Source organism: Aythya ferina (genome assembly GCF_964211825.1).
Source record: "Aythya ferina genome assembly, chromosome: Z".
Taxonomy (NCBI): Eukaryota; Metazoa; Chordata; class Aves; order Anseriformes; family Anatidae; genus Aythya; species Aythya ferina.
The window spans coordinates 12462751-12483654 of NC_140299.1; the positions used below are offsets into that span (position 1 = coordinate 12462751).

At 44.6% G+C, this 20904-nt stretch overlaps 1 protein-coding gene and 1 long non-coding RNA gene across 3 annotated transcripts; one reads left to right on the forward strand and one right to left on the reverse strand.

Moving 5' to 3' along the window:
• Nucleotides 1-1687: 1687 nt before the first annotated feature.
• Nucleotides 1688-20077, reverse strand: CAPSL (calcyphosine like). 2 transcript variants are annotated; one of them, XM_084503772.1, is made up of 6 exons: nucleotides 19823-20077; nucleotides 10902-11038; nucleotides 9428-9605; nucleotides 8393-8602; nucleotides 5988-6091; nucleotides 1688-1850 (listed from the first exon to the last, which is right to left on the reverse strand). In XM_084503772.1, the coding sequence occupies exons 2-5, from the start codon at nucleotides 11036-11038 to the stop codon at nucleotides 5990-5992; spliced, it is 627 nt and encodes a 208-aa protein (XP_084359898.1). In that variant the 5' UTR covers nucleotides 19823-20077; the 3' UTR covers nucleotides 1688-1850; nucleotides 5988-5989. The 2 variants fall into 2 exon arrangements, with proteins under 2 accessions (XP_084359898.1, XP_084359899.1); XM_084503773.1 differs by lacking the exon at nucleotides 19823-20077 and adding an exon at nucleotides 15395-15770.
• Nucleotides 1857-5986, forward strand: LOC311426930. Its single transcript, XR_014687116.1, has 2 exons — nucleotides 1857-5509; nucleotides 5630-5986. It is a non-coding gene; the product is annotated as an uncharacterized lncRNA (long non-coding RNA).
• Nucleotides 20078-20904: the final 827 nt, after the last annotated feature.

The following is a 20904-nucleotide window of genomic DNA, read 5'->3' on the forward strand; positions in this document are numbered from 1 at the left end:
CAGAAAGGTGTATTTTCAGGAGAGCAGCAATGAGCACAGCCAACTTGAGGAGGGTCAGCAGTAAGGTTTCAAAGGACCCTGGCTCTGAGATACAGCCGTGAAACCCATTCATTGAGCCACATCCAACTGCTACCAAGTCAGTGCCAGCGACCTGGTCAATGCAGTGATGTCTGAGCAAGTCCCTTCAGGCTGAGCTTTTGCAAGCACTAAGCCCCTGCGAGACAGCGCTGCTCAGGGATTAGCGCTCTCTAAGCATGCAGAGACTAGCAGTGCTCCTTCAGCTTTGACCATCTGGCCTGAACAGTGGGAGGTGAATCTCTTGTGAATAGTCAGTCCCTGACTATTTTGTAGGCATTGGGTAATGGTATTTCATCAGCCCACTTGCCCTGCTCTGCACGTAGCTGTCTGATGTTGGGGTGCTGGGCACTGTCAGGCTCCCACTGCTGTCCTTTCCCTCATCTCTCCACAGTCCTTTTCCATAATGCAAGCATCTCCTAATGCCACATATACTATCACCCCTGAAATAAACTAAGTCTTTTGTCAGGTCTAATACAGTCGCAGACTAATTTTAATGATGCCGAAAAATGTTAATTATCTCCCAGGACGGTAATTGTCCCCTGCTGGGTTTATTAGTTTGTTTACCAGATATCCTCCTCTTGTGCATGTTCATTAAAAATATCGATAAAGCACATAAAAATGCTGCTTGTAGGGTGCTAAGCATGGGGACCATTTCTGTCAGGGTGAAGGAAAGATTAAATGCAAGTGATGCACTGTGAAGTTGGGCCATGAGATAAACAACGAGGCAAAGATGCCTTCACCTTGCAGCAGGAAAGGACGAATCTCCTCCAGGTAGGCCCTGATGCTCTGAGAGGGCTCCTTGCCCACATCGAGCTGGGGACGAGGATCTCCTGACCCGCAAGGGGAGCCCATGCCCTCTCCTGTTGTGATCCACACGTTTGGGATCTGCTCTGCACTCCTGAGATGATGCCCCATGCCACAGGGTGGCCAGCCACCCACGCAGGGATGCATGGCTGAACAAAGGGCAGATGGAGACAGCAGAAGCCAACCGTGAAACCACCCCAGTAGGAAGGGGCAGGAGGTTGCTGGGGTCTATGTCTGCAAAGCAGGGGCTCGGCTCCTTCTGGGCTTCCCAGCAGAAGTGTTTCTTGCCTGCATTTGTACAGTAAGGCTGCAATGTGGCAGTGAACAGCAGCAGTGTTGTGCTCACTGTGCTTTGGGCTTGAGATAGTTCTCACTTTGGTCTCCCGTTCCTGAAGCTATCTCTTCAAATGAGCTAAAATGCAACATAAAGGAGAATTACTGCTTCCATGAAGCATTATTTTGGGGTCAAAGTACTGTGATCATGAAGAGTCCCAAATCAGCACCACTGTGTATAACAGAATATTGGCAAAACAAACATAATCTACCAAGAGAGAAAAGAAGTGATGATGCTGGGAAATGCAGATGCTCCTTTTTAGAGATGCTCCATCGCTTGGCTCACCCAGCCAACTCCAAATTTCACCAAGGCTTGGCTGTTCCTTGGCCTTTAGGTACCTCCTATTGAAATGCTAAGCCACGTGGAAGTGCCCAGCAGTGGGACACCACCGGTGTCACCCCATCAGAAAGTTCAGAAAGTGCCCCCCAGAGATGAACAGGGGAAAAAAAAACAAACCCACAACAAACTAAGCAGTGTTTCACATCTTTATTGCCTCTGCTTTCAAACAATGTGGGGCAAACAATAGCAAAATTCAGAGTTTCCAGGATTTCTGCATCATTAAAATGAAGTAGGCATCGGTGTCCACAGAGGCACTAACTGCGGAGTAGTAGTTCAAAAATTCATCTTTTGTAACCTAGGAATGAGAAAAACAGAGCTAAAAATGTGTGATGGATAGACTGTAGCCCACAGCAAGGTGTTTATGTAACACGTTCCCATGTTTTGCAGAAAAATCTTTAGCCCCTTTCAGAGAAGTCTGACTTTTTCATCAGGTTGTCCTGATCTGACATCAGGATGTGCTGCCCCAGCAAGCTCTGACACTTTGTTTATTCCAATAATTCTGAGGTCAGTGTATTGAGCTTGGTGTGTTTGGAGACAGAGTTGTTGCTATGTCCTGGCAAACTGAATGTAAGACAAGTTATTCTAGTTATTGCTAAATATTGATTGCAAGACTTAGATGCTGCAATGAAATTAGAGTATTCCAACAATAAAACCACCACCAGATGAATGCAAAAAGCTCCAAATGTTAGTAAAGATATATATATTATTATTATTTAATTAAAAATGAGAAACAAAGCAGAAATCCATTGGTGGGACTGTCTCAAATACTAAGTCTATGCCATAAGATCAGAGCTTCCCTGGAAGCAATCATAGCAAAAGTAACAGAAAATGGGCAGCTGGTGATGGCATCGGGCTGCTCTCAGCATTTTCTGGTTTACCATGGGAAGCTGAGCATGCTGCTGCTCCCAGCACAGAGGTCCAAACCAGCCCAAACCCACCAGGCTGGCCCCTTCCATCAACTGTTGCCGGCAGAGGTGCGAGCCCGGCTGCGGGGTGGCACAGCTCTGCTCTGCCCACGCAGTGGTGAGGCTTTGGGTTAGGGCTGTGAAGTCACTGCCTCGCTGGGTTTCATTTAGCAGCATGCACAGCCGGTTTAGTCTGCAAAAACCTCAGCCGCTTCCATCTGCCCCTGCCACGACAGCTTTCTGCCAGGGGACCAACAAAGTGAACCAGCTTGGTGAGCGCAACCCGTGGCCTGATTGCAAGAGTGAAAGAGGCTTGCATCAAAACTTGGTTACCTGAACCAAAAATTCTTGCTGCAGGAGAGAAACATGAACCAAACATCTCTGGACCAGATCAAGCCAAAAAGTTTCACTCCAGGAACAAAAATACAAAGCCACAAAACCACACCAGGGGCAAAACCAACATGCAGTACCAGCTGTTGCAGAAGCAGCCTTTCTTTTCCTGGGAACATACTGAAGGGAGAGGCTGTGCCCTGCGTCTCCCCCCACTTTGTGCCAGTTTGGTGGAGTCACAGAGATGTTCTGATGGCCCAGGTAGAGGTAGAAGAAAGCCATTTCCCTCCCTAAAGGACCAGATGGGTCAGACAGCATTTTTGCAGCAAGGCTGGAGCCAAAATCTTCACCTCTTATGTTGCCTCACAGCCCTGCAGACTCAGATGTTCCTATGGTTTGTGCCATCCTGTTTAGCATCTGTCGCACAATCAGAAAGAAGAAATAAAATGTTCGAGCGTGAAGTACCAACCAAGATCTGACAATCTTGATGGCAGCGCCAGATACGGTCACGTGCATTGCCACCTATCTCCCAGCATCTGCCGTGTGTGCTCTGCAACCACGGGCTGGCAGGACAGCCTGCACCGAGGTCTATCTCCAGCATCTGCCATCTCTGTACCCAGCACACAGCAGCCTGAGGCTGGGCACAGGCACTCAAGCTTCGTTTGTGGCTCTGCTGGCTGGCAGCGCAGCAGCCTCAGCAGAGAGGGGTGGTGAGGGGTTGAAGGGCAGCTCAGACTTTTGAAGCAATATAATCATAAAAAACGTCCTCCTGAAGGTGCTGAGGAGCACACCCCATGGGTGACAGGACAGCAGCTGGGCAGAGTGAGGAGCCCAAAGGGTGGGTGCTGAGCTCTGACACCAGCACGAGGGGCTTGAGCTCCCCCGGCTCCCACACTCAGGCCAACATAAGAGGCTACATCGAAGGCTGCCTGAGGCTGGTAGCAAAGTTTCTGCTGGCTTTAAAAATGTTTTGTTGTTTCCAGTTCTGCTGTTTGGTTCTGTTGTTCCTGCTCCCAGTTAATCCTCCCCTCTAGAAATGTATATTGCTCTGGGGATTAAGTAAAATCAGAAAGGGTTAGTACTGGGAAGACAAACTGGTTAGGAGTTGCAGCTATGTAGATTTAAATTTCCATTGCCCTTGATTAAATGTCAGCACAACAGATTACTCGTGGAGTCTGAAACCATGAGCTAGCATGTCAGAAGGAAAGCACTTCATTTTGTGATGCCTGCCATCCATTACCATTGCTTTCTTTTGAGTTGAAATTTAGAAGATAGCTAACATGAAACCCTGTTCTGGAGCCAATTAGTAAATGAAAAAGAAATGGATTGCACACAAGCTGCCAGGATATGCAAAGCCTTTATTTGCAGCAAGTTTGTTTTTCATATAACCTATGCTAGCACCTCAGTAGCATCTCAGTAAGACTCCTATTATGATCAATGGTAATCACAAAAAAAACTCCTTCAAAAAACAGTTTACACTGTTAGCCAGTATGCAAATTTCTAGAGGCTCACAGATCAAAGACAATAACTGAGCTTGCACAGCATTTACTAAGGAATTTCATACACCTATTGCTTGTATTGAGGTCATGGCTGGAAAAAACAAAAGCAGAGTTTGCACAGGACTAGAGCTACAAGCACTCAGGACTGCAGTGCTCCAACTTAGAGCAGTCAGGCATTGGGACGGGTTGCCCAGGGAGGTGGTGGAGTCACTGTCCCTGGGGGTGTTCAAGGAGAGGTTGGACGTGGTGCTTAGGGACGGGATTTAGTGGGTGACATTGGTGGTAGGGGGAGTGTTGGACCAGATGATCTTGGAAATCTTTTCCAACCTTAATGATTTTTATGATTCCATGTGTTTTGTTAGTGTAACACATCCTTGCACACACTAACAGTCCATACTAAGCATAAGCAGAGACTTCATCAGTCAAATTAATTTGAAAGTATAGTCTGTGAGTCTACACTGCTTTTAGCTGGCTGCCAGTCTGAAATGGACAAAACACTGCAATGCACAAGCCATTTACTATTTGCTACAGCAACTCTGTCTCAGGGAACATCAGCACATTGTGAGAGAAACAGAAAGAAGACAGCAGATCTCAGAACTGACAGTCTCATCAGTGTGGCCAGGGGCAGCAAGGAGAAGGATGTGTTCCCACCCTGTCTTCAGCATCAGAAACAGATGACCAGACAAGAAAATTACAAGTTCCTGAGTTCCCAGAAAGTTCCCTGAAGACATAGCTCTGTCATAAACCAATACAAATACGAAAAGCAGAAAAAGCAGCAAGCAACTTTCGGTGTCAGTGTATACAGGCAACAGCTACCCTACTGGTAAATGTTCCAGGAACAAAGAGAAGAAAATACTGTAACACACGTATGCCATTTAAAGAAAACCATTAGTGAGATGGTTTCAGACTACAAAAAGAAAGAAACCAAAGTGGGGAGAAAAGCAATAAGCAGGCCCACAGAGGTTTGAAGCAAAGCATGCGCACAAAAGATGCCTGCAAGCTGACATACTTTGAGTTGTAAGCTGTGGAAAAGACAGGGCTCTAAAGAGTCTTTGGCATTTATATTGATCCATCCTTCCCTGCTTGGTTTGTTTCCCTTTCCAGCCTCCCGGCACTGGGAACTCACGTATTTCCAGCATCAAGCTGAGCACTTGGGCAGTGGCTCCGTCCCACGGGTGAGACACAAGAAGCCAGGAGATGCTGCAGTGCAAGCGAGAGGGGTATGTATGTGACCCTCCAGCCCACCCCTGGGGCACTGTCTCATGTTCCTAACAGCCTGCCCCCGATCATCACCCTTTCTGAACATTTATTTTCCTCCTATTGTGTCCTCTGCCCCACAGAGCTGTATCTAGTGCTGGAGGGTGATACATTCAAGAGTCATGGTGACCTGCTGCAGATGTCTGAGAAGAGAAGAACAGCTCATCTCAGAGAAGAAAAGACATGTCAGGGATGCAGGAAGAAAAGGGTTAGATCTGCTGAGTGGCTGTATGCCAGATCTGCTCTCCGATTATGCTGCCAATCCCCTAAGGCTGAGACTACCAAAGCATCTGGGAATTATTTCTGTAGATTGACTGTAAGACTGTAATTGGCACAGTTACTGGAAGCTGCTATTATGGAAAATGAGCGTGTTGTTGTGCATACACTTAATCATGGGAACCTACAAAAGGTGAAAGTAAAGTCTTGTTCCTTTAATCTTACATTCAGAGTTTCCAAGCGTTCTTCATCATGACGATAAAATAGACATCAGTGTCTATTGAGGCACTGACTCCTGCATAGTAGTTCATGAATTCTTCTGTTGTGACCTGAGACAGAAGGATTTAAAATAGAAAAATGAACTTTTTTTTTACTTTTTCATGTTATAGTAAGCCAATACCACACATCGAGAAAAACTCTAAATGAAACTTAACACCTGCTATTTCGCATTGTTGTTAGTGAAAAGGAACGTAACAGGAATAATGAAGACAGTGAAAATGCACAGAGTTCACTTTACCAGAAATAAGGGCTTTTGTCCTCCAAGAACACTTGGATGGAAATTAAACATACAGAGTTAAACTAACCTTATCAGGTTCTAAACTTAAAGTCAATGCCATCCAGGAAGGCAAATATTTTATTTATTTTTTTTTTTTTCGAGGAGTGCTATCATCTGTCTATTTGCATTATCATTAATACAAGTGGATGGGGTTTCTGATGCAACCCAGAGACAGATATGAGCTTTATACCTCTTCACTAGAGAGAAACTATCAGTGCCCTAACAGGTCTCACTTAAAGAAGCAAAAATTCTTTCAAATACTAAAAAGTTTTTGAGTATCTTTAATAGGTAATTGATGATGAAAATAGTGCATCTCTTGTGATACCTTAACTCTTGAACCATATGCATTATTCTTTGAATATAACATTACACTTAAAAATATTTGCTCCTATGGTGTTGTGCATTTGAGAGCTAAGCAACAAATGACAAATGGGAGGAGGGAATTCTACAGCCTGTCCTACTATTACGACCTGATTACAAGCTTCACAGACCCTGCCTGTTTCAGAGGCACCCAGCAAGATCATGATGAAGAGGACCTGTCTAGCAGAAACTTACCCAGGAGGCATTTTAGCTAAAAGCATTTTAGGTGTCATCTGTTCATATCAGAGCCATTAGTGACCCCTGATTCTGGCATAGGCAAAGTCAGAGGCAGTTCTCAGAAGAAACCACAGCCTGGTGAGCTAGCGTCAGGACTGCTGAACAAGAGGTGAGTGGTAACTTTTCTGTAAGTTCCAACACTGTAGCATTTATTAGGAGCAAGGAATTGATGTGGCCAATCAGAGGAATTCAGCTTGTCAATAATAATTCTGGAGGCTCATCTTTTTTAATGTATTCATTTATGACCTCGGCAAAAAATGAAATTTTTGCTGAGGTTTGCTAGACATCATCACTGCTGCAGAAAAGGGACAACTCTCACAACCGGTACCTTTCAGGATGACACAGCAGAGAAAGGGATGAAACTCTGTGCTACTAAATGCAAAGTCATGATGCCCAAGAGAAATAAAAGCAATTACTACTCTACCAAACTGAGAACATGCCTGTTGGAAACAAAACAGGTGGAGGATTTGGGTGTATTAACCAGTCATTAGACAGGCAGGTGTCACCAGTACAGTGCAGTAAGAAATCCCAGGTGCAACCTAAGACTATTTGGGAATAGACAGTGAAATGTTACAGACATTGCATAAAGAGTTGATCAAACCTTATCCAGTTCATTATTTTGAAAACCTGGACCACGAATATTGACAAGTGAACAGCAGAAGTCTCTCAGTGTTGATCCGATGCATGTAAGATCAGACCAAAGAACTCTGCTGACACATAATGAGGGGAAAAGAAGCATGCCTGGCTCAGAGACAGTTATGAACTGAATGCATGAGAAGTCCATCACAGAGGGTGCCCAGGCTTTGCACCTGCATTGGAGAGGGAAGGAAAGCCTCCTACTCCTGCCCTGGCTGGTAGCTCCTGGGGAGCATGTCTGGTGGCAGCCCTGGGTCCCTCTGGCCGCACTCTCACAGCCCTCCAGCCACAGTTCTTGGCTTTCCCTCTGCTCTTCTCAAACCTCACTGTCCCTCTGACACCCTGTGGATAAGTCCATCTCTGCTACAGATTGGCTTCCAAGTAAAGCATCTCAGAGATTATGAGTACTAGAGAAATGCTAACTGAAAGTTATTATATATTCACATATTAGGGAACCTGCTTTTGAGCTGGAACCTGTTTTTATTCTCCTAAGAAGTAAAAAAATCCTCCAATTTACATAGGTTTTGAAAATTAGCAATTGAGTGAGTTAGCTTAAAGACAGAGTTTGAATAAACTAGATCCATAAAAGTAGATCCATATAGGCTACAAGCCCATAAATGCAGTCTCATGCTTACCTTTGCACCTCCTGTTCTTTGCCTATCAATGCCTAAGCAAGCTGCACTAACAGTCCTACACAGAGATTATGCATATGTTTTACTGTACCACATGTATATGATGCAAATGCATGTTTGGTACTGGGACCATTTTCACGTTTAATAAATTAATTCATATTGTGAGTCAACTGGTGACTTCATGGCCTGACATCAGATATATCACTTACCTTACCATCTTTGTCATAGGGTGAATCAAAACTATCCAGAAAGGCCTTAAAAACCTGATCTTCTGTCCATTCTCCGTTTTGGTACTTTGGGTGGTGCTTTGCATTATACACTCCCTTTAAGTCTTCAATTGTGATGACACCGTCTCCAGTTTTATCTAACTTCCTAAACACCTGCATGATGATCTCTTTTCTGGCGCTCGACATGGGAGGCTGTAAGGAAATATCAGCAGATTCAATTTATTTCTGTAAATGCCCAGTTCAAAATTCATGTAACTGCTCTTGTTAATAGTAAAGCGAGTTCAAGGCACATAAGACAACAAAATGCTGACAGTCTACACTGTCCATGACATAGCAAGGGCATTATATCACCAAAAAGTGGTGTGGTAGAGTCCAATTAATGTCTATCAATAGGATTGTAAAGGAACAAAAAGAGAGAAAAGACTTCTTGAACACTTCTATTCTACCAATTTTAAATATTTCTGTCATCAGCAAGCACTAATTATTTTCTTTATAATTGTTGTGACTCAAGCAGAGCAGAGGCTCCGAACAGAATCTGTCATGCTGTGGTCTATTAGAGAAAGCCCCGACTGGACTAGTTCACACTATGAGGAAATATAATATAAGATGAAGGACAGAAAAGTGAGATTAATGGGCTAATCTACATAGGTACCTGGACTGTTATATAGGAACTGAGGTACCTAAATCGAGACAGCAATTTATAAAAATCCATCAAAACCATTTCTTTACTAGGACTATTAGATTTTGCCAACCAATTGCAGAGACATGTAAAGTTTTGAGCTTTCTCATCCACAGAGGAGTTATTTGGGGGTGATTTTTTTCCCTTTGGCATATTAAGATGGAAATGGAATATTGTAACTTCTCAAGAGTTACAGATATTGTAAGTACAGTTGTAGATTTTGCTAGTTTCTGAGGTGCACAACAATACTGTGTTTCAGTAGTACTGAAGTTTAGCTAATGATAAATCAGGGCTCTTTCTCCATTTAATTCAGTAATAACATAAATTCCCAGACTTACTCTCAGTGTAACAAGAAATTCATCAAAGTCAATTGTTCCACTGCCATCTTTATCAAATGCCCGGAAGATCTCTTGTGCTTCTTCCTTGTCTATCATCATAGCATAATCATTTAATCCTTTCACAAATTCATTGAAATCAAGGGTCCTGCTGTTGTCATCATCCAAAATGCGAAATGCTCTGTGGAAAATGTTCAATTTGAGGAGAACAGAAAGGAGAATTTAAAGGATGCTGCAGATGTTTAGCAAGGTGCTGGAGAATAGGGCCACCTTACTGAGATATGAGAAAAACAAACACACACAGACACACACACACACACACACACACAAAATCGACAGCAGAGTGGACCTGCTTAGATTGTGTTCCTGAAGCTTAAGTTAAATGAGTTGAAGGCACCTTAACTGAAGTAGTCTTGCTATTCATTACATATTGAGCTCTCCAAGAGTTGTTCAGATAGATGAAGTTGCAACAGGTCATCTAGGATCCCTCTGAGGCTAAGGAAGACAAGGAGGGGTTCCAGGGCATGACCCAGCTACCCCTTCCTGGGGTGGGGTGCCCCACACTCTCAGGGTGACTGCAGAAGCAGCCTGTGTGCCCCCCATGTACTGGGCAGCTGACAGACCATTGTACAATGGGAGTCACACCCCAAGGAATGACAAAATCCCTCATATCAAGGCACTTAAGTTAATTGCAGAAAACATGAAGGGGAGAGAGATGTTCTACATTCTTCCTCTCTCCCTGGCAAAAATGAAGAATTTCAAATTCAAACATTTCCTGGCACAGTTGGTAGTTGGGTGGAAAGTTTGAAGGACCAAAACTTTGAGCACAGGCAGCTAAAGAGTGAGTTGAATGAGCCTGAATTCCTTCCCTGGATCTAGTTCAGAAATTCTTGAGTACTCACTTTGCCACTTGTAAACAAGATATCAGGGAGGGGTATTGTACTTTCCAGGCCCAAACAACAGCACAAGGAGTGCAAAGCACAGCCATGCTCAATAAGAGCAGTGGGGATTCCTACTGCACAATTCAGCAGGGCCAGAATTTCAACCAAGAGCTGTTTTGGGATCTTTATTTTAAGAAAGACAGAATAATTTAGGTTAAACATGATCTCTGGAGGTGTCTAATGCAACTTTTCACTCAAAGCAATGTTAAATTCAAAGCTAAGCCTAGGTGCTCAGTGCTTTAGCCAGCTAGTGTTTGAAAGTCTCCAAAGATGGAAGTTTTGCTTCCAGTGCTTAGCTGTCTTCCAGTGCTTTGTCATGCACATGGTGAAACAGCTTTTCAACATATTCAGCTGGAATTTCCTTCACATCAACTTACGGACACTGACTCTCACCTCATCATCACTGCACACCCTACAAAGAGCCCCCATCTCTTTTTCCCATAACCACCCTTTCACTAGTTATGGTGCCCCCTGCAACTGAAACTGTTAGGCTGAACATTTGATTTGACTTCATTGATTTGACTTCTTGGACTCACCTGCCAAGTCCTTTGATGCCTGCAGATCCCCTTGCTAAGCATTTCAGTCGAAGTCTTTCTACAGGGTCAGTTGTTTTAGACAGGTTTCTTTTGGCCTGGATTGCCATCTCTCGGTCATGCCTTTCTGTGCCTGCCATCTGAAAGATCAAAGCTCTCAGACAATGTGGGTTCATACACAAAACACAGTGTACTGAAGCCTGCCTTAGTATATAGAGCATCCTAAGTCCCTCACTTGTAAGGTGTTTGCAACTCTTTCATGAGGACTCCTTTTCACCCTCTATTTCCTTTTCATTTTATCTTTTTCTCAGAAGAGGAAATTGCCAGAGGAACCGAACATTTTCTTTTCATTGAGTGAAAATAATTGCTTTGGCCTGCACTTCATGGGCCACCAAACCCGAAAGAAGAGCTCAGACAACGACACTGCTGCCTTAACCCAGATGAAATTTGAAAATATGGGTACGAGTTTGCTTGCCTAGAGTGTACAAACATAATGAAAGCTGGTGGACGTAACTGGGAGAGCACTGCTGCCGCTGTACTGCAGCCCCGCTGAGCCTCCTCAGCCTTGCCAGCTTGGCCGTTAGTGTTCCCAAACAGGAAAAGCAGTGACAGCAAAAATTGTCCTGGCTGAGGGCTTTCTTCTTTTCTGTCTGTTGTTCCCTATGCTGATGCTGGGGAGAGGGTGTGTGGGCAATGAAGACACTTGTAAGCTTGGGTCCCCATCCTTGTGGCTGAGTAGGGAAGCAGCTCAAGGCCAGGACTGCCATCCATAGCCTGGCTGCTGGGCCTGCAGATCACGAAGAAGGTTCCCAAAATGTCTTCCAGCCGTTAAAGCATCACAGGAGGAGGCCACGGTGTGGCAGAGCTGTGGAACGGCCTGGCTGAGTCATGGCAGAGGCCTGCCTGGGCCTGGTGCTCTCTGCTGCGGGGTGCCCAAGGGAGGGGAGATGTGGAAGGTGGGCAACCATGATGTGGAGGCATCATGGGTGCCCACTGCACTTTGAATCTCGGTGTCATTGAACTGAAACAGTCAGAAAATTTCTGAGAAACTGGGGATTAAACTTTTTCACCTTAACTACTCCACTCCTGTCTACAGGGCATTGGCTATGGCTGCTTGTTGTTTTTATGTGTGCTGGCTTTTGCAACCCCTTCAGACCACACCAACTGAGCTTGGGAGAAACATAAAGACAGAAAGTCTTTGTTCCCCAAAATTGTTTTCAGTGCTAGCATAATGCAGAAATCCAGTGTGGTAGAAAAGAGATTGTTGTTAGCTTTTGCTTCAGCCAGGATGGGCAAAGTTATCCCAGGAGCTCATTAGTGAGTGACCAAGAAGCCTTCCAGCTATGCGAGGTCAGCAGTCAAAAATGTTTTCTGGAAACAATGACCTGTCCTTAAGGGGAAATGTTTAGCTGCCAAGAATATAAAATACAGTGAGATTATGTAAGTACAGTGCAATCTGTATTTTCATTCTGTATTTATATCCTATAGCTTCTATATATTATGCATATATATCTATATACAGTGTGCATAAACATTCATGCTTAGCACTGTGTTTCTGCCTCTGTATTACATTTAGATGCATAAATACTATGCAGACATGATCGAGACAAATTATGAAATAATTCATCTCCATTGCACACTGAAAATATCTACACAAAAACACCACGTAAGGACTTCAGTAGCTCTCTGCCTCAGGCTCAGTGCGGGCATTTCCCGTATACTGCAACACACATCAAATAATCATTGCAGTGAGATTGATGAATTGAGGCTAGAGAGGGACCATCTGATATGATATCTATTATAATCTCCTATACCTTCATAAAAGCCACTGAAACTGTCCAATCCTCAATTATCTCTGCAGCAAGTACATAATTTGCTTCTGCACGTAAAAGCATTTCTAGGCAAGAACGCGCCATCTCTAGACTAAATTGTACTGGTATTGAATCATTTTCATTTTTAAAGTATCTCCTTTGCTTCCAGTCTGAAATTTCCCCATCACCAAATGATATTATATTTTCTTTTACTAGATTAAGGGCTACACCTGTTCAAAATTTGTCCAGATGCAAACATCTGAAGGCTCCTTTTAAGCACTCTTTGGCTAAGCAATTAGACAGAGCTTAGAACTCTTGCTACAAAATCGATTTCCAGATGTTAAATAATTCTGCTGTTGTTCCTGACTTGTTCCAGTATTTTGTCAGTATTCTTTCTGAGGTGGAACAAAGCATTATTATAATCTTCCTAATACCATAGGCAGCAACAATTCCATTTTTTATCTCTACATATAATGGTTAAAAACACTAACAGTCAATCATTCTGCTGGTCTTTGAGAATCTACATTCTCTATAAATGTCCAATAACAAGATCAACCTTCACCATGCTGTGATATCAAACTCAGCAATTAAAGTTAGTTCATAAAAATATTGCACTTAAATGACATATTACATTAAAGCCTCTTAAACATGAACTGGCTTCCTATGTCACACAACAGCATGTATTTGACAATCCTTACTATACATTCAATGAATGTATAAAAAAAAAAAAGCATTAAAAATATAAATAAAAATAATAAAATAATAAAAAATAATAAAAATTATAAAAATAATAAAAATTATTATAAAAATAATAAAATTATAAAAATTAATAAAAGCATTAAAATATAAACCGCAGCACAGATGAGCCTGGTCCGCACTAGTATGTCTATCACTTCCCTGTTTCTGCTGGCAGCTGCTGTAAACTAAAGATGAACACTTCCAAGGCTGTTAAAAGATTATTTCAAGAAATGTTTTAAGAAAACAGATTCTGAATCATAGCAAGGATGGAGAATTCACAGTGATTCAAAAGCTCTTTCTTTCAGTTTGCTCTCCATATATGCTGCTTTTTCCAAGCAACCCTCTTTCTGCAGACTGTCCCATGAAATATTGAGAGAGTGCAATACCTGATTATATCTCTACTAGAAATGAGTGGCAAAATCCTTTTGTTATTTGTTAGCAGCAGGATCTGATCTCAGTCTTTGAAAGGACAGGAGTTACAGAGCTCACAAACAATGAAGCAAGATGTGACCTTGGAAAAATGGTAACAATCAGGTACCTCTGCAGGAAGTCCCACTAGCTGCTTAAACAACATTCTTGCTAGGACAAAATAAATAAATAAATAAATAAAAAATCCTTAAGATTACATAACAGCAGTACAATTTAGGGTGATGGACACCTAGACCAACAGGTCACCCTGATCTGCAAGAGATCTGGGTGACCTGTTGGTCTTCATCTTCAACTGGAACTTCCCAGGGGAAAATGAGAAACCTCCTCTGAGTGGTTGCATAAGACCATCAGATTAAAACAACATTGTAGATATTGGCATTGAAGATAAATGTGGTTGTTCAGATCCTGCACTGGAATATGGAGCTCAGACATCCTGTTTTCCCCGTGCTTCCAGCTCTTTCCTGGAGGATGAGGCTGGAGGCTGGGATTTTGTCACCTCTCTGCAAAGGCATCATGCCGTTGTGGGAGATAGAACACATAGTTCTTATGGAAGAACAAAACAGCATGTCTTATCACCGGTGATACTCCAGAGCCAAGCTGATGGCATGTCCTAATCTCTTGTCCTCTTTTTCCTAACTTTAAGCAGCTATTCCTACAGGTTGATATTAAGTATCTGCCCCTTCTGATGCACTGAATATGGGAACTGATGTGGACAGCACAGTGTGTGCCAGGGGACAGACACCTACACAGTGTCGTGGTTTAACTCGGCCAGCAGCTAAACGCCACACAGCTGTTCGGTCACCCTTCCCCCTCCCTCTCTGGGATGGGGGAGAGAAATGGGAAAGTGAAGCCTGTGAGGTGAGATAAAGACAGCTTAATAAGACAGGAAAATAATAATAACAATAATAATACTAACAATAATAATAAAAATAATGATGATAATAGTACTACTACTAATAATGTGTACGTGTCGTGGTTCCGCTTGAGTAGGCAGCCGAGCTCCACCACAGCCACTCTCTCACTCCTCCTCCTCAAAGAGGAATGGGGAGAAAATATGTGAAAAGGGCTCAAGGGTTGAGATAAGGACGAGAAAATCACGCAATAATTATTGTAATGGGCAAAACAGACTCAGCATAAGAAGATAGTAAGATTTATTGCTCATTACTAACAAGCGAGAGAAGTGAGAAACAAAGGAAAGAAACCAAAAGCACCTTCCCCCCCCATCCACCCTCTTCCACCTCCTCCCCCCGAGCAGTGCAGGGGAATGAGGGAGTAGGGGCTATGGTCAGTCTACGGCGCTTCTTCTCTGCCGCTCCTTCTCGGTCACTCTCGTCCCCTGTGCTGTGGGGTCCCACCCACGGGATGCAGTCCTTGATGAACTGATCCGGCGTGGGCTTCCCACAGGCAGCAGCTCTTCCAGAACTGCTCCAGATATGGGTCCGTACCACGGGGTCCATCCCTCAGGAGAAAACTGCTCCAACCTGGCTTCCCTATGGGCAGCAGCTCCTGCCAGGTCACCTGCTCCTGCCTGCGTGGGCTCCTCTCCACGGGCTACAGGTCCAGCCTGGAATCTGCTCCAGCAGGGGTCTTCCACAGGCGGCAGCCTCCATCGGTGCAGGGCCACCTGCTCCACCGTGGTCTCCTCCACGGGCTGCAGCATGGAGCCCTGCTCCACCATGGTACTCCATGGGCTGCAGGGGGACATCCTGCTTCACCATGGTCCTCACCACAGGCCGCAGGGGACTTCTGCTCCGGCACCTGGAGCACCTCTCCCCCTCCTTCTACACTGACCTGGGTGCCTGCAAGGCTGTTCCTCACTGCTTTCACTCTCCGAGCTGCTGTGTGGCACAGCGTTTTTTTCCCTGTCTTAAATATGCTCTCACAGAGGTGCAAAACAACATCGCTTATTGGCTCAGATCTGGAAAACAATGGGGCCCTTCCCAAACATGGGGCAGCTTCTAGATCTTTCTCACAGAAACCACCCCTATGGCCCCCTGCTACCAAAACTTTGCCACATAAACCCACTACATTCCACCCCTCGCCTCTATTAAAAGCATATTTAAGATTACTCACAATATACTCTTAGTTTACAATTATCACAACAACCTTCACAAACTTCACTTACATCAAAATAAACATAACATCATCACAGCACCAACAAGGTGGACATTTTACACACACACACCACCCCTCATCCCTTCACCACACTAACATCTCACAGTTACTGCTTTCTTAAATTCTTCACAACTAATACATTCCTAACAACCATCCTGTGCATATTTTGCCCGTTACTTCTATCAACTATCATCCTTATCTCAAATTCCTCGAGCCCCACATTGGGCGCCAAAAAGGACTGTGGTGGTTTTACTCAGGTGGGCAGCCAAGCTCCACCACAACCGCTCTCTCACTCCCCCTCTCCTCAAAGAGGAAGGGGGAGAAAATACAACACAGAGAACTCGAGGGTTGAGATAACAATAGCATTGACTAAAGTATTTACAACTAACATATTGGTAGTCATAATGCTCTGTTTTCTGGTAATACTTTACTGTGTGGATATGTTGTATGTAGCCCACTCTCTGTTTTCTTTTTTCCTTTACATCCGATCAGAGAAAATGTTGGTCTGTGCTTTTTTTTTTTAATCATGTTGTGCTGTAACATACTGGCCTTCAGTTTTGTTTGGTATTCAGGCCCGGCATTGTTATCCTCCTGGTCTCAATGAGATTATCTTATTGAAAATATTAAGAATTACAGCGCCTTCTTTTTTGACCGTAGCAGTCAATCAGTGAATAATATCGGGTGTGGTGCCTTCTACTTTTCTCCCTGTGGGCTAATTACAGCAGCCTTTCAGTATCTTGGATACCCTTGGTCAGATATTATCCTCCTATTACTAGGTCTAGTGTTTGTCTTCTTCCCCAAGGTAAAGCAATTTATTAAGAATATTATCCAAGGACCTGTCCCCAGACAAAGTTGTGGGTGGCAAAGTGTGGGGGGGGATTTGGGCAGGTACCTATCACGATTTTCTCCTCCAATGGTTCTAAATTTCACCCCTGAACAAGTACAAAATCCAAGAAAACTGGTAGAATATTCGAAAGATGTATGCCCTGACCCTGGCAATACTCGAGAACTCCACCAGCTTGCTGCACTCTGCTGGGGTCTGGCTTACACCTATCAGATGTCAATTAACACTGCCCAGCACCCCCAAGGGGAGAGGGAGGTTCCTGAATTTAATGATGAGACAGCACACACTGTGACCACCCCAGAGGACCGACCATCTATGGTATCAGTCGCCCCTGTAGTAAAGACAAAACAGTGGAAACGGAGATCAGGTCATTTAGTAAGGGAAGAAGCTCCTCCTACGGATGAGGGAGAAGAGGAAAAGGCAGGCAGCTCTAAAGCAGCGTCATCACGGCAACATGACGAAGAAGAGACTGAGATCATAGATGAATCAGAAACTATTCGGTCTCTATCCTTGAGTGAGCTGCGAGAAATACGAAAAGACTTCAGTCGCCATCCAGGTGAGCACATCCTCACTTGACTGCTTCGATGCTGGGATAGCGGGGCCAATACCCAACAGCTAGAAGGCAATGAAGCCAAGCAGCTGGGATCCCTTTCTAGAGAAAGGCTCATTAATAGAGTAATTGGAAGAGAGGCACAAGTTATCAGCCTCTGGAGGCGAATCCTAACAGCTGTGAAAGAAAGGTATCCCCACAAAGAGGATACTGTATACCAAGTAAACAAATGGACCACTATGGATAAGGGCCTCCAGCAGCTGCGGGAATTAGCTGTGCTGGAGCTGCTTTATAGTGATTTAAACAACACCCAGGCACCTAAAGACCAAGATGAAGTCCAATGCACAACGTCCATGTGGCGGAAGTTTGTACAGGCTGCACCCCCAACACATGCCAGCACACTGGCAGTAATGGGTTGGGAGGAGGGAATGGGGCCAACTGTGGACAACGTGTCCAATCAACTTCATAAATATGAAGAAAATCTCTCTGCACCAGTACGGGGCTGCATTTCAGCTGTGGAGAGACTGTCCCAACGGTTAGATGAACACATAGCTTCGTCCTCACCTAGACGGAAAAATCTTTCAGCCATCAAGCGCCAGCAGTCCCCAGCTCAAACAAGGGTGAATCCGGGACGCACACCGCGAGGTACCTTGTGGTTTTATTTACGTGACCACGGGGAAGATATGAGGAAGTGGGACGGTGAACCGACCTCGACCCTAGCTGTTCGGGTACGTGAGCTACGGAAAGATACAGCAGCAACAAAGAGGGCCCCTAGGAGGATTGCTGCCCCAGTTTCTGTTGGACAGTCCCCCAGAGGCAGTAGAAGGGATAGTATTACTCCTGACCCTGACGAAGAGACTTCTGCTTCACATTTGGAAGAAATAATTGATAGATACTCACTCCGACCAGGACTAGTGGGGCCCTGCCTCTGGCCAGGTAGAGGAGAGGGACAACCGGATTTACTGGACTGTGTGGATTTGATGGCCTGGCACACCAGAACCGCAAAAATATAAAGCTTTAGTGGACACAGACGCACAGTGTGCCCTAATGCTGTCAGGCCACCGAGGGGCAGAACCCATCTCTATCTCCGGAGTGACGGGGGGATCCCAAGAACTAATCATATTGGAAGCTGAAGTGAGTCTAACTGGGAATGAGTGGCAAAAGCACCCCATCATTACTGGCCCAGAGGCTCCATGCATCCTCAGCATAGACTACCTCAGGAAAGGGTACTTCAAGGATCCAAAAGGGTACCGGTGGGCTTTTGGCATAGCTGCCTTGAGCACAGAGAAGATTAAGCAGCTGTCTACCCTGCCTGAAACCAGGACACACAGTAACCAATGCAAAAACTAAGTTTTCAGTATCTAAGCCCCCTTTTGGATCTAACATGAAATAATAACAGATACAGTCAGGATAAGTTGAATATAACAGTTCACTGTGTACTTTCCAAATGTGTTATGTATTAATAACCATTACTACAACAAGAAAAGGTCATAACTGTAATTTTACATGTTTATAATTCTTATACCTCTTCCAAGATCATCACGTCTCCCACTGTGAAACGAAAAAGGGGCTGGTTAATTTAATTGAACACTGGAGAGCCTTGTTCTGCCTTGCAGCCTGGACTACAAGCAATTACAGCACCCTGAGTTCCACCATTGTTTGTTTCCATGGGCAATGCGGTGTTGTGTGAGCTGAACAGCAATGGTTGCTTTTCTTACCAAAAGTTAAACCTGAATTTTTATTTATTTATTTATTTTTTTCAGAAAAATGTCAAACTGTTCATCACCCTAATCTCCTTGCATCCCTTTAAGCCTTAGGCTTAAACCTGGAAGGAGGCAGATTTAACCTAAACTGTGCTCTAGTTCAGTACTGTTTGTTTATACATTATCCTTCAGCTGAGCCCAAGAGCCCCCTTACAAAATCCAGGCCTGATTTTCCTGAGAAACACCCAGGTGTGGCAGACATAAGCCCACACCAGTCTGTGGATTATTGTCAGCTCTGAAAGCGCATGTCCTGGCCAAACTCCCAAGTCACACACCACACCGGAGCAAAAGACCTCAGAGTCTGTCAATCAATTTAAGTGGCCTAAACCAATTGCATGTATTTGGTTTTTATTCCTAACAATTTCATTAAATTATTGCAAGCATGAAAATTGGATGGGTGTTTAGCAACTCCCTTAACATCTCACTAAAAATCAGGCTTCCCAGTCCCACCAACCTTTCTGTGTCAGCCTGCAGCCTCCCCTTTGCCTCTCCCCCCTCCCCAGCAGCACTTGGCTCTGTTCTGGCAGGTGGGGCATTGCTATTCATTACATTTATATCTATATGTGATGATATATGTATACGTATGTAAAACAAACTGCTCGCGGCCAAGCCGCAAGGTCAACCAGTGAGAGAAGCCCGTTGCAAGCCAGAAAACAGAAAATAAAATCCTTTACCTGCAATGTTAACTTGCACCTGGTGTTTCCAGCTGGGACTGGGGAGCTTTCGGGGGCTGGTATGGAGTGGTAACACGGCTACTCCCAGGCTGCTGCCCCGACACAGGTGGATGGTGAGGGGAGGCAACGTAGGGCCGTGGGCAGTGCCAGCCTCACGGCAGAGCTTCCTGGTCCACCTCGTTTTACTTGTTTACTTACCCAGCAGCCTTGCCTCCCCTTTTTCGGAGACCAGTTTACCAGCCGGTCTCCAGGGTGACACTGGTGGCTGCGGCTGGCCCAACCTGCAATTACGCTGCTTCCCAGGGCGACTGCCACTGGGTTTCAAGCGTCCTTTTATTTAACCTGATTTTAAACAGATGCCTTCTTTCTCCTCCCTGCCCAGGCAGGCTGTGGAGGGGACATCTTGCACCTGTGGGTGTGATGTAGGAATGGGGGACCCCTTGTGCTGCCTCTCGCCCAGACACCCCGCGATGCCCACAGGAGGGTGCCACAGCAGCTCTGGGGGATGGCAGTGTTTTGATGACATGTTTCTCCACTCCATAGTTGATAGGGCGGAAAAGACTTGCTGGTTTAGTCCTTTACTCAAAGTACAATAGGAAAAAGTAATTAATAGCCTGACAGTTGTTTTTCACAATAAACAAGTTGCTGGCATATTTTTTTCCTGCTGATTAATTATCATTTGGAAGACTGGCCAGCAGCAAGAGCCTCTGGGGAGATGCTGAGATGATGCTCGTTTGCAGAAAACTGAAAAAGGTTAAACACCCATCTGATGAAGGAAAATTTCTCTCTGTCTAGACAAAGCTATTAACGACTCTGCCTGCAAAAGGTCACAAGCATTATCACCGACATACTGTAGCACTTGGGTAAGGAATTGGGGTATTGATAGGCTTCTTAGGGGGTGACAGATAGCCCATGTTTTGCTTCTGAGCCCTCTCCTGCAGCAGCACACTGAACATACATGGTCAGGGCTGAGGGCAAGGGCAGCTAGCTCAAGCTAAGTGGGGAAAGGGCCCAGTCCTGCCCATGGATAAAACACCGAGTCAGAACGAGTATGTGCATCCTTTCCTGACAAGAGCAGGAAA

Coding starts and splice junctions, on each gene's coding strand:
- CAPSL (XM_084503772.1), bottom strand. CDS start 11,038: ATGGCAGGCACAGAAAGGCATGACCGAGAGATGGCAATCCAGGCCAAA. Junction 9,606..10,901: donor GGCATCAAAGGACTTGGCAG/GTGAGTCCAAGA, acceptor CATTTTCCACAG/AGCATTTCGCATTTTGGATG. Junction 6,092..8,392: donor CCTATGACAAAGATGGTAAG/GTAAGTGATATA, acceptor CTTCTGTCTCAG/GTCACAACAGAAGAATTCAT.